Source organism: Triturus cristatus, chromosome 1_1 (genome assembly GCF_964204655.1).
Source record: "Triturus cristatus chromosome 1_1, aTriCri1.1, whole genome shotgun sequence".
In the NCBI taxonomy this organism is placed as follows: domain Eukaryota; kingdom Metazoa; phylum Chordata; class Amphibia; order Caudata; family Salamandridae; genus Triturus; species Triturus cristatus.
This window is the reverse complement of record NC_140579.1, coordinates 1,127,930,951-1,127,943,836: the sequence shown is the minus strand read 5'-3', so window position 1 is coordinate 1,127,943,836 and position 12,886 is coordinate 1,127,930,951. Positions and strand designations below refer to the sequence as shown.

General features: G+C 44.1%; 1 protein-coding gene across 1 annotated transcript in view; it reads left to right on the top strand.

The window, feature by feature from the left end:
• The first annotated feature begins 1,233 nt into the window (after nucleotides 1-1,233).
• Nucleotides 1,234-12,886, top strand: part of DSTYK (dual serine/threonine and tyrosine protein kinase) — a 665,420-nt gene continuing 653,767 nt past the window's right edge. The window contains exon 1 of the mRNA XM_085651221.1: nucleotides 1,234-1,548. Within this exon, the coding sequence (XP_085507347.1) occupies nucleotides 1,374-1,548 (175 nt within the window). The 5' untranslated portion in view covers nucleotides 1,234-1,373. The remainder of the gene's footprint in view (nucleotides 1,549-12,886) is intronic.

The following is a 12,886-nucleotide window of genomic DNA, read 5'->3' as shown; positions in this document are numbered from 1 at the left end:
CCCTGATTAGCAGAGACCCAGCCTGACTATACCCAGAAACCAGTGTATACATCAGAAAAAAGTGGGGGCAACATAAGTGCAGATCCTACTCTCCTACAATGTTAATATGAAGTAAGAGGGGAAAAGGGTATATAAAGCCCTCATTCGCCAAAGGGGGGTGGACATCGGGTTGATCTTTCATGGTGTTGGGTCTGCATTAAGCTGGTGATGATTTCAATGGTTTGCCTTGGGTTTCTTTGGTTTTCGGGAGAGAAGTTTGGAGTGTATCTTATATTTCGTCTGACGGTTTGATCTTTGCTGTGGGTCGGGCAGCCTATCCTGGAAATTGTACCAGAGAATGCGGATAACTCTCTGTTTACTCAGAAAGTCGTCGAAGCTTGGTAATTGGTAATTAATTAACTGCGCTTTCTAAAATTCATGCTTATTTACTAAATGTCTGATTTCTTTTTAAAATAAACTGAATTTATATTATGAACTTTAGTGCATAAATGCTAACACAGGGAAATTATTATTAGATAAACAATGTTGATATCATACGAAATGAGTTTGTGGTTCTTTAATTAATTACTGAAAATACCAAATGTTTCCTAGGCTTTAATTGTGTTTCAACTGGTTCTAATTCACCATGAACCAGTCCAACTAATTGGTCCATCGACCAAGTGGTGGAGTGCCTTGATGTTAAGGTCAGGATTCTGTAGGTGCATATGTATAAAATGTATATAATGTAAAGAAGAATTTATCCTGTAGGTAATAAGGTACCCACATGTCCAGCGCTTTTCTCCTATGTACAGATTTGAGTGAGAGTTATTGAATGACAAGTGCGTGTTGGTGTTATGGGCCCCACCAATGAATTTGTGTATGGATGAGTTGTTGTGATTACGAATCTGTGACATAGGGAGAATATGTAAATATTGCCCCTTGCGCTGCATCACCTGCAGTATTCAAATTTACCTAGTGAAGAATTTTAACTTTCAAAGAATGCAGTATCCTAGCCACTGGTGCAGATTTTGACTCCTATTTAGGTGACAACACTACAGAAACATCAGATTTGAAAAAAAAGCAGACGCAAGAGTAAGACACTAAAGGGAGGAGTGTTGTTTATGGATGGTGCGCATGCGTTAAATTTCACGGCCGTATTAGTTCTACAGCATGGGGTTGTACATGCGCAGATGTGGCTCAAGAAGTTCTGCGCGCATGCGCATTCGTATCACCTGCCTTTGCTTCTGTGCTGTCAAAGACTATCTACACTGGCTATCAGACCCAAAGAGTGGTGCGCAGGCGCGGTAGCTCCCCCATTGCCCCCTGGTGGTCCCGCAAGATAAAGGTGCTAGGGGTTCGTTCGCGGTGTTTGCAGCACAGAGGAGTGACTGGAGATGGAGCCCAGCGGCGACGGGAGGCCCGGCCCGGCCAGGGAGCTGAGTCGCAGCTTTATTCATTACAACAAGTACCGTGCTCGCCTGCAGCAGAGCCTGCGAGACACAAAAGCATTCTTCAGGGAGGTGCAGCACACGTACTGCCGGGGCGGACTGGAGGCGGGGTCAGACGCAGGTGAGAAGAGTGACACTGGTGAATGTCCCGAGTGGCACCAATGTGTTTTTCAGAGAGAAGGGGCACACCTGCTGCCAGATTGAGGTGTCAGGCCGAGTGATAAATGGTGCCAGAGGAAGGCCATGACGGTTGTTATGAGGCTACAGGAGAGCACAGGGTGGTGCATTTCAGCTGCTGTTGGGCGTGTCCCATGGGCGTGGGTAGGCACTAGGTAAGGGGATGAGAGGGAAGTCGATACCACTGAAAACGGAACTCAAGAGGGTTTCCGAGGGAAGTAAGAGGGTGGTGCTCCCTTCAAGGACGTATAGCACACCTAATTTTGCTGACGAATGTGTTTGTATGCACTTTTTGAATTCACCTCCGAATTTATAGCCCTGGATTTTATGAACGTACACAGATTACAGAACTATATAGAGAAAAGTGGCTTGCCACGACCAAAGTGTAAACAAAAGTTTTGCAAATCGGTCCTATAACAGGGTGCCGCTGCTTGTGAGACGCCCTTGTTGTTGGAGGAATTCCCACCAGGTTCTGACTGGTTTATAGCACAATCAGGCAGTGTCCGATTGGCAGATCTAACAGATTAATGTGTAGGGCAGTTTTTAGAAGTTTGTGAGCTCCCTTTATGGTCAGGTTTTCCGGTTTTTAAGATTGATTTACCTGAAATTACCACAAACATTGCCTGCAGCAAACGAATGAATGCATGCATTCTCCTATACCTTGCAAAATACTCATGCAGTTGTCTTTATAAGCTGAAAACTGGCCTGACTTGCAAATGTGGCCGGTTTTTAGTAACCTGGTACGCTAATTTTGATTTTGATTTTGTTTTGATTTTGGTGTCCAGGCCTAGGTTTCCACTGTTGTCCGATGCTAAAGGTTGGCCCTAGCTGGAGCATTTCCTTCCTGCTTCTGCTGTTGGTTAGGATAGGGAAAGATCGCCCCTGCCTCTTGTAATGTTTTATACTACGAAGGCATAGCTGATGCTGGGGAACCTAGGCTGGGATGTGATTTTATAGGACAAGCTTTTTTTTTTTGTCTTTATAAAATTGTATGAACTGTGTTCCGTAGTTGTGCCTCGTCTGCACGCTTTTCGAAATACCAGTCTTATTTCAGTATCTAGTTTAGTGTTTACAGCCTTCAGCCCTCTGGAGGTTCATGTTTGTTCTGCTACAGATATGTCCTGCAGTTCTCTGGTAGTGGGATGGGCGCATATAAAAATTCCTATTTCAGTTTTAGGATTTTTAGAATGCATGTTGGTATTTTGTTGTTAAAATCGTTACATAATGAATGCCGTTATCTGCTTCAGAAAATAGAATTTGATATTTGGGGTGCATAGATGTGCACACGCTGTCTTCCCTTGGTGAGGTCTGGTGTAGATCTGGCTGGAACCCTAGGAGAGGGAATCTGTCCTACTTGATTTGTGCAAAGCAGTTGTATAGTTATAAACCGGTTTAGATTCCTTTGTATGATCTGTGTAAATGGATTGTATTGTTGAAGTAGTTAACCTTTACCCGTACTGTAGTTGTCAACGTTTGCTTCCCCTTAGTTTGCAATCAGAGGTGGTTTGCTGTGGCATAATAATGAGCAAGTTGCTCATGGAGACCTTTTGTAATTATGCAGTCTGGTTTTCCCATTGGTAGGGCAGTGCCGCGCCTCAGCCGTGGGTTTGTATTCCTACCTGCTCTGCCATATGCAGCTGAGTAATTGTCTAGACGGGGTGTTTATTGTTTATCCAGAACAGCACTGGCGTGAGGATTATGGGGCACCTTCACGTATGTAACATTTCATTGTTTTATTAACTTACTTATGAACGGGTGGAGTATCTTCACGTGAGCTGTTCAAGGTTATTCAGGAAGCATTTCATTAATTTTATTTGTCTTTATTTCGACCAAATTGATAATAAAAGACCGGATATTAGCAACATCACATAGATGAAATCCATTATTCTTTAGGAACTTTTACAGAAATATAATAATACATATATTAAAAAACATATTAAGAACAGCGAGTATCCACTAAAAAGACTGACCAATATGAATCCCTGTTAAAAATGTTTAAAAAGGACGAGCCAAAAGGAAATTTTGCCCCTATGCAAATATACAAATATAAAACATTTATAAATATATACCATATTTAGCGATGCCAAATAAAAGAAACTAAGCAGAAGACAGAACACTAGAGTTTACTGTCGCAGTCTGGTTTTTTTTTTTTCTCAAACTGTTGCCTTATTCTCCAAGCCCATCCCAGAAATTTCGCTATGGCTATTACAATTGCCTCTTGAGTACTGGACTTTAATATTCTTAGCGCAACCTGTAGCTGTAAAATCTTTGTTTCGGCATGATAGCCATAAAAGAAGTGTGTATGTATATGTATATGTGTGTGTGTATATATATATATATATATATATATATATATATATATATATATATATATATATATATATATAATGAACCCCAAAACTAGTTATATTATTAAAGACAGTTAAAAATGTGAGAAGGAAACTGTACATCCAGATTAGCGATTTATGCAGTTTTCAGTAGTACACGTCGCTTAAACCATATAGCAGCCAGGAATTTTGAAACAGCGAATACGGTAGATCTCGTCACATCTGATTTGAGTATTCGGAATGCATTCATGCAGCGAGCGAACCCCAGATTTTTACACAAAGGTACGAGCCAATACCTTCCAGGGTTGCTATAAGCCGGGCAAAAAAATAAAACATGAAGTTCATTTTCATTATCGCAATTGCAACCGGGACAATTCATTGGAGAAGAGGTAGACCACCTGGTCGTAAATGCTCTAAGCGGTAGGGTTCCATATCTCCATTGCAGATACAGTTTCCTGGCTAAAATGGGGTAAATGTCATCTAAAAAAAAGTTCAAAATTATATACATGTTTAATCTTTAAAAAGATTCTGTGAGAGTGCCCACCTCTTGATTATGGAGGAGAGAATCAAACTTACTATCATAGAACAATCTAGAGAGGTGTTTGCGAGAGATCGCGTTACAACTATTCAGAGGGTCGTCCCATAAGGCAGGTATGCCCAACCTACCACATTCGCTCTTAACATACATAAGCCAGGGAATTTTCCATATCTTGGGCATACATAGTAATTCTGCCAATTCCAACCTGTAATTTGATAACTCAGGAGTTGCCCAGAGCAACCTTAAGGGTTTGATGCCAAGCGCATGGGCGATCGGTCTAATACCTAGATCTAACCTCAATGGGAGGAGTGGAGTGCTGGATGGTAGGGCCAATAGTTTTCTTAGAAATTTATTTTCAGTCATGCTGATGTCAGACTTACAAACATGACCCCATAGTTCACCCCCATACATCACCGCACCCCTGGCTTGTGTTTTATAAATCTCTAGTGGTGGTCCTATTGGCTTTATGGTCGACTTGTTATCAAGCTTTAGAATGCCCCCTGCCAACTGTGCCAATTTCAGTTGGGACTTGGTTTGCTGGGGGGGGGGGGGGGGGGGGGCACGTCATACTCTCATTGATAGTTACCCCTAAGTAATCAAATATATGGACCCTCTCCAGTCTTGTAGTGCCTATTTTTGGACTGGGGCGAGTAGTCGCTGGTGGATTGAAAATCATGAATTTAGTTTTTAGTGCATTGATCTCCAATCCCCGCTCAAGGCAAAAAGACTCAAATCCATCCAGTATGCGTTGAATCCCCATTGGGGATTTTGAGAGCAGGAGGGTGTCGTCTGCAAACATAATTGCAGGCAACCGATTTCCTGCCAGCTTTGGGGCATCAGTGTTTCGAACCGTATTCAGATGAGTGATCACTCCGTTGACATGGAGGCAGAACAGGGTCGGTGCCAAAACACAGCCCTGCCTTACCCCTCTGTCAACGGAGAATCGTGTTGGCAAGGCTCCATCCTTCCCACACCTTACCCTGGCAAAATTTGCTTCATGGAGCCTCCTCAAAATGTGCAAAAGATGATGCGGTATACCCAACTCATAGAGTACAGACCACAATTTCTGGCGTGGGACCAGATCGAAGGCGGCGCGAAGGTCCACAAACACCATATAGAGGCTGCCACCCTCCAGTGTAACCGTCTTCCAAAATAAGAGAGAGACAGAAAATCTGATCCATAGTGGACGTGTTTTTCCTAAATCCTGCCTGGAATGGGCTCATTACCGAATGCTCATCAATCCAATCCTGCAGATGATTTAAAATTAACCTCGCAAAGATCTTTTGCGGAACATCTATAAGGCTGATGTGCCTGTAGTTGGCTGGGAGCAGAGGAGAGCCCCTCTTAAAAATAGGGACTATCTCTGCGCCCAGCCAAGTACAGGGCACCTCCATGCCTCTCAGGATGGCATTGTACAAGATGCACAAATATGGGGCCCATATCCTTGGTTCGTGTCTAAAGAGGTCACCCGGGAGTTTATCTAATCCCGGGGCTTTACCAGGTATAACTTTACCAATTGCTTCATGGACCTCTTCTAGCGTAAATTCGAACAGCGCCTCGGATGAGGTGGATATAAGCATGTTCCTATCAATCCCCCCCAGATTCAAAGCCCTCATCTGAGCTGTACAGGCTCCGGAAGTGCTCCTCCCAAGCCTCCGCTGCTATATTGGGTTCAATTGCCGACACCGGCTCCCCAGAGCCAGTGTTGACAATGGACCAAAATTCCCGGTGGTTTCTAGTTGCGAGGGCAACTGTCAAATTTGTCCATTTATCATGGTCCCACTCAGTCTTTGCACACTCAAGCAGTCGTCTATATTCAACTCTCCTTTCTTTTATTAAGAGTTTGTTGTTGTTCTGCTTGAGTGCCTGTATAAGCTTTGATTTAGACTTTCTGCAGGAGGCGTTGTACCAGGAGGACGGATAAGCCCTCTTGGTCCGTCTAGGTGCCGGAGGGTTCAACACTTCAGCCAGGGTACTTACTAAGGCAACATGAAGTGCCTGGAGTTTAAGGTGGTAATCAGTGGGGCAAGGTTGAGCAATTAAAGCGCTTACCTCATCAAATACGGGAACTATCCCTAGATATAGATTGTATAGTTCTTCCGGGTGGGCTACCAAATTGGCCCACCTGACTCTGCGCCTGTTGTTAGAAATGGTCAGCCTAGTGCCTAAGTCCACAGGGCTCGTGCGAGTTTTGTTCTGAAAACCAGCCAAGCTTAGCTCCAAAATCAGGGCGTTGTGGTCGCTCTAAATTCTGGGGGAAACAGCAAAGTCGAAGACCCTGGGCCACAGCCTTGTTTCAACCAGGATGTAGTCCAGGCGAGACTCGTGGCCAACTTTGTTTAATGTACGCTTTGCTGGCGTGTCTGAAGACGTGCGGCCATTGCAAGCCCTGATTGAGTGATTCAGGGTTAGAGAAGTAATTTGAATGGCTAAGGGAGACCATGACCCCGAATCTGGTGCCTGGGGTAACGGAATTGCCCAATGGTCGTCCTCTGCCATTGAAACACCATCCCTTAAACCGGCCAGTGGTTCAAAATGGCAGTTCAAGTCACCCCCAACCACAAGGTGTACATCACTAGGAATAGTGTGTAAAAAAGACATTTCCTCAATGGTTGGAGATTCCTTAGCACCACTAACCGGCCGTGCGTATACATTAACAAGAGCGAGTTTAGATAAGTTAGGCCATTCAAGCACAACACATTGTATATCTTGAGAATGAGTGGTCATTGGTGTAGCCCTACAACCCAAATGTTAACCCACCCAAATGATGAGGCCCCCTGACGGGTGCCCCTTCCCTCCCCAACTTGCCGGCACACTAAAAGAAGCAAAGCCCCTACGTAGCTGGTTATCTCGGGCCCATGTCTCCTGGAAAAGGCATGCGTCGCTCTTATCAATAAAGAATCCCCATTCCGGGCACGTTACTTTGTTAGGCAGCCCTGCTACATTCCAAGACAATATTCTGAGTAAAGAGTATGAAGTATCCCGGGGGGAGCTAAGAATCCCTGCCCCTTGCCCAATGCTCCCTTGGGTCATAGCTTCTCCTGCCGGAACAACACTTGGGTCGGGTGTTTTGTCAACTGGGAATAAATCACTAGAGTCCAGATTAGCAAATAGTGATGGGGTTTCCAGAGGTGTAGAGTTTGTGATCTCTCTACTAGGGCCCATATAGCTACCTGCTCGGTTGTATCCTAATGACCCTTTATCTGAAGTATAGTTTGGACCCTCCATTATTGCACTCAAGCCCCACACTGACCCCCTGGTTTGCGTACAGTCAGCCCACCAAGTCCAGGCAGCTATACTGATTGGAAGTCGAAATGTGGGTGAAGTGTATGTGGTTGGGTCAACCCAGCCCTGTAGTTCTTAGCCTTACCTCTATATACCTCTCCCGTCCAATCAGAATCCCACCCGTAGTTGTAACATACGGAATTAGAAGGATAGAAATAGGTCAAGGGAAATGGTTGTATGGTGGTAACAGTATCGCTATGGGCCCAACCACATATGTGGGCTACTGTACGGGGGTCCCTAAAATTTACCAAAATACAGTCTCCTTTGATGGTCTTTGGACTGTGACCCACCCAGGAAGCCCTACAGACCATGATTATCTTGCTACTAGCATAAGTTGGAAGCGGTCTGTTCTTATTTAGCCAGTCCGCAACTTTATTTTTAAGAGAATTAAAAGATTCGCCGTTTGAGTCTGTTAAATCGGGTACCCCAGTGAGAACAACTACATAGGGACTGGATTCCGGAGGAAGATCCATTCTGATCTTATGAATTGGGGCCGAACCCTGAGCAGGATGGAATAGCTCTTGTGATTTATCCTTAATATTCGCAGTCGTAACTGCACCCTTGTAATTATGATTACGATTGGAGACACAAGTATCCCGACTACCTACCTCTGTTGGGAGGTGCGGGGGTGGTGGCACTAGATGGTTTGGTGTTGGTTGCCCTGCCTGGGTATTGCTTGATGTGGCACCCTGATCTACAGGAGTGATAGTTTTTGAGCAGTTTACTTTAACTGAGGTTGCCTTCTCAATATTCCCTAGCCTAAGCTCTATCTGGTGAAGTCTCAACTCGAGGGGGTGAATAATGGACCTAAGGAGGTCTCCCATTTTTTGGATGAGTAAGTCCCCCCAGCTGGTGTAGCTACGGGGGAGGTCCCTTCTCTTAGATTAGATGTAAGTATGGTGTCTGGTACATTGATGTCAGGGGTGGTGGGAGCCTCCATATCCTTATCCAAGACAGAATGGTCAATAGTATTGGAATGTTTCGGAAGCTTAGACAGCCGTCCACCACCTTTTGAGGACCACGTTTTCTCTTAAGGACCGCCCCCTCCCGATTCCCCCGTGCCTGTCGTATGACAGGCCTGGGTGGGATATCCGAAACCATCATGTCCCCATTGACTATAACTGGGCTGGACTCAAGAACAGTTAGTAAAAGTTTTGCACCATTCACTAATGGTATGACCAAATTCGGCAAGGATTCCGCGTATTGGGAGGTACCCAAGGTGTCACGTGGGCTGTTCAAGGGTTATTCAGGAAGCACATATCTTATCTCGTCCACATGCAAAGTCTGATAACTGCGGTCCAGCTAATAGGTATTTGAGAGAGGCTGGCTTAGATTTTGGAATCTTGTTGCATTGTTGTAATTATCCTATACGCAGACGGCGTGATTGCCATTTTATGTGCTTTACAGTAAAAGGAACGGACATATGTTTGTGTAACCATTACGGGTGGGGGTGCATCATGTAGTGTTCTGGTCACTGGAATTCCATGTTGCTAAATGTACTGTGGAACTTTATCATTCGTCTAATGTAGTATCTGTAGAATGGAAGCGTGATCACTGAACAGTTTACCGGATCCCTGTTGCGAACATCCAGATTATGGACTGTTGTATATGGCAAAGTCCTATTTTATTGACACGAAGCCCATAGCTGCAGCGCATTCACCCCTGACGTGTCTGCCTGAAGAAGCCGTGTGCGCAATTGCGGCTTAGGAAGTACGACTTAGCCTATTTCTACCCCTAAACCTAGTTTAGCTTGACCCCACAATCTTGTGGGAGAGTGACATAACAGGCCAACCCTGCTGGAGAATTGGTAATGAGTCATAACCTGTGAACGCTGCCAAGAAGCGGTGGAAAAATAGTCAATTTGCGGTATTTTGTTGGTATGCGGCTGAGATATTAGCAGCCATCCTTGCCCAAAGGGCAACGGAGCCCTTCCCCGGCACCACAAAAAACTGAAACGGGGAGGTAGGGAAAGCCTAACTGATTTTCTAGTCTGTACATATGTAAAGCTTTATTTACTGTCTAACGGCTGTCTTTCCTGGAATGAAAACGTGCGCTTTTAAGTTTCTTGTATGTAACTGCTTCCCTTGTTTAAAAATGCCCCTGCTTTTTCGCGGCCGAGCGACTGCTATCTACCGCGTCTCGTACGTAGTGCATGCACTTAACGTTCTTGCATTACAACAAGCATAGATGGCAGAAATAAACATCAAAATGAAACTTTATATATTCACTGAAAAAACCATAGGTTTCAGGGGTGTTATAGTTAGCTGGACTTTTCACTTGTACAAAACCATTGAAATTCCCCCGTTATAGTTAGTTCAGCTAACTATAACTCGCGCGCCCGCAATGCACTGCTGATGACGTCACATATTACATCACTCATGACATGGTCAGTGACATCACTCATGACATCACTGATGACATCATCCAGTGAATGTGTGTTTTTCTGAAAATTAAATGTTTTATATATGTATATCTCAAGGTCGATGGAAGAATAAATGGGTATATAAGTGTCTAAATGGATGATTTGTTTTTGAAAAATTGATTGTGTAACTGACTGATTAAGTGTATCATAGTGAATACATGGCTTAGTGAGTAATGTTTAAATATGTAAATATCTGTATCAGTCTCTCACTTTGTGTATAAGTGGCTGCATGGGTTGGTGAGTAGCTACATGGGTGTCTATATAGGTTATTAGTTGGTTTTTTGAGTATCAGTCTGAGTGTCTGCATGGTTCGGTGGGGGGTATTACATAGTGCATAGGTGCATGAATGAGTGACTCTTTGTATGTGTTGAAGACAGCATGTGTGCAGGACTGTATGGGTGGATGAGTGTGTGTATGGGTGTGTTAGTGAGTGAATGACTGTCTCAATAGTGTCTTTATGAGTAACTACATATGTTTTAAACTGGTATATGTGAGTATTGGTGTATATAAGTGAGTATAAGTGAGAGATTGAAAGAGTTCCTGTATGAACAAGTATGTGTTTCTAGAAGTGATTGTTTAAAAGACTAAGTATGTGTAAGTTTCCGTAGAAGTAAGTGTGGTGGTGTGTGTATAACTGTATATACAAGTAAATGTATGTTTGATTCTTTATTAGCATGAGTGACTGTGTGTGAGTAACTCTATGGATGAGTGGCATTGTGTAACAGGATGTATAGGTGTATGAGTACATATGATGAGTGAATACATGTATGAGTGACTGTATAGGACTGTTGGTGAACGAGTGGATGTGTATGTGGATCTTAGAATTACTGAAGAGGTTGTTGTAACTAGTATTGGTATGTCCATTGTTTTGAAAAGTTTAGTCTCTATTTTTGAATGTGTGTATCAAAGGCTATATTAGGGTGAGAGGAGGTCTGCCACTCTATCACAAGGATGATGTCATCAGTGATGTCATCAGTGATGTCACTGACCATGTTATGAGTGATGTAATATGTGACGTCATCAGCAGTGCATTGCGGGCGCGCGAGTTATAGTTAGCTGAACTAACTATAACGGGGGAATTTCAATGGTTTTGTACAAGTGAAAAGTCCAGCTAACTATACCACCCCTGAAACCTATGGTTTTTTCAGTGAATTTCTGAGGTTTTTTAAATGCTAATTCCTAACTATAACGTGCCTGAAACCAATGGTTTTTTCAATGAATTTCAAAGGTTTTTTAAATGCTAATTTCTAACTATGCCTACAGAGATAGGACATGTAAAGAAAGAAGAAAAAACGCACAGAAAGAAAAAAAAGAAATGCAGAAAGAAGCAACAGAAGTCCTCAAAGATGAAGAAAAGTGCAGGAAGAAGGATAACGTGCAGAAAGAACAAACAAAAGAGCAGAAAGAAGCCTTGTTGCAAAATCATCCTGTACCCTCAACTTTTTCAGACGGATACTGGTGGTAACTGAGTCTGACTAACCAGTCCTAGAGCCAGTGCTATGTTAAAAGACACTTAGAATACAGTGGAAACACCTACATACACTAGGGAACATTATGCGTTGGGGTCCCCCTGTGATTAGCATCACCTCCTCTGTAAGCCCCTAGTATATAATAGGGCAGGGGGATTAAAACTACCTCTTAAAACGGGCCACAGGGCGTTTTTGCACACGTTCACTCAGGCCCCGTCCCCTCCCTTCACCACTGTGTAAACACGCCCTGTGTCCGTTTTTAGTTGGGAGATTACGTTCATTTGAATCCTGAGGGTCCCTAGGGTCCAACTAGCCCACTAGGTACCTCCAGTAAGTGCCACAGAGCTGCGTTGCAGAGAGGTGTAAAAAGTGGCACGGCCTGGACCACCTCTCTGCAATGCAGCTCAGTGGCGCTTACTGGAAGCACTTGGTGGGCTAGTTAGCCCCCAGGGGCCCTCAGTATTGAAGGAAAATTATATCCCCAATTTAAAACGTGCCATATTGCGTGTTTGCACACGTCACCTCAGGCCCCGTCCCCTCCCTTCACCACTGTGTAAACGCGCCCTGTGGCTGTTCTAAGTTGAGAGATTAAGTCCCCTTGAATCCTAAGGGTCCCTAGGGTCAAACTAGACCACTAGGTACCTCCAGTAAGCGCCACAGAGCTGCGTTGCAGAGAGGTGTAAAAAGGGGCTTGGCCTCAGAACACCTGTCTGCAGCGCAGCTCCCTGGTGCATACTGGAGATGCCTGCTGGGCTAGTTGGCCCTCAGGGACCCTCAGTATTGAAGAGGAATTAATTCCCCAACTTACAACTCGCCAGGGGGCGCGTTTGCAGAGTGCTGCAAGGAGGGGGCGTGGCCTCCGGCACGATGCCAGTCTTTTATTTATTTAAATTTTTTAAGAAGGGGGACTGTGTGGTTCCCCTTCTTATTCTAATTTACTGGCCCTGATGACCCCATCCCCCAGGGCCTGTCTCCTAATTATATTTTTTTGACCCCAATCCCCAAGGCCGGCCACTGTTTTTTATTATTTTAAAAAAATATATATTTATAGACACACCTAGGACATGCTGGACAAACCGTACGTACCTATCGCCATGACGATTTGCGTGATATTCATTAAAAGGCGACTATGCATACAATGAATCCACGTGGAATGTATTTACACCACTAGTGAAGCTCTGACATGTCTGATGCCCTACCGTGCCTAATCCCGGTAGACACCCTTGTCGTTTATTTATACA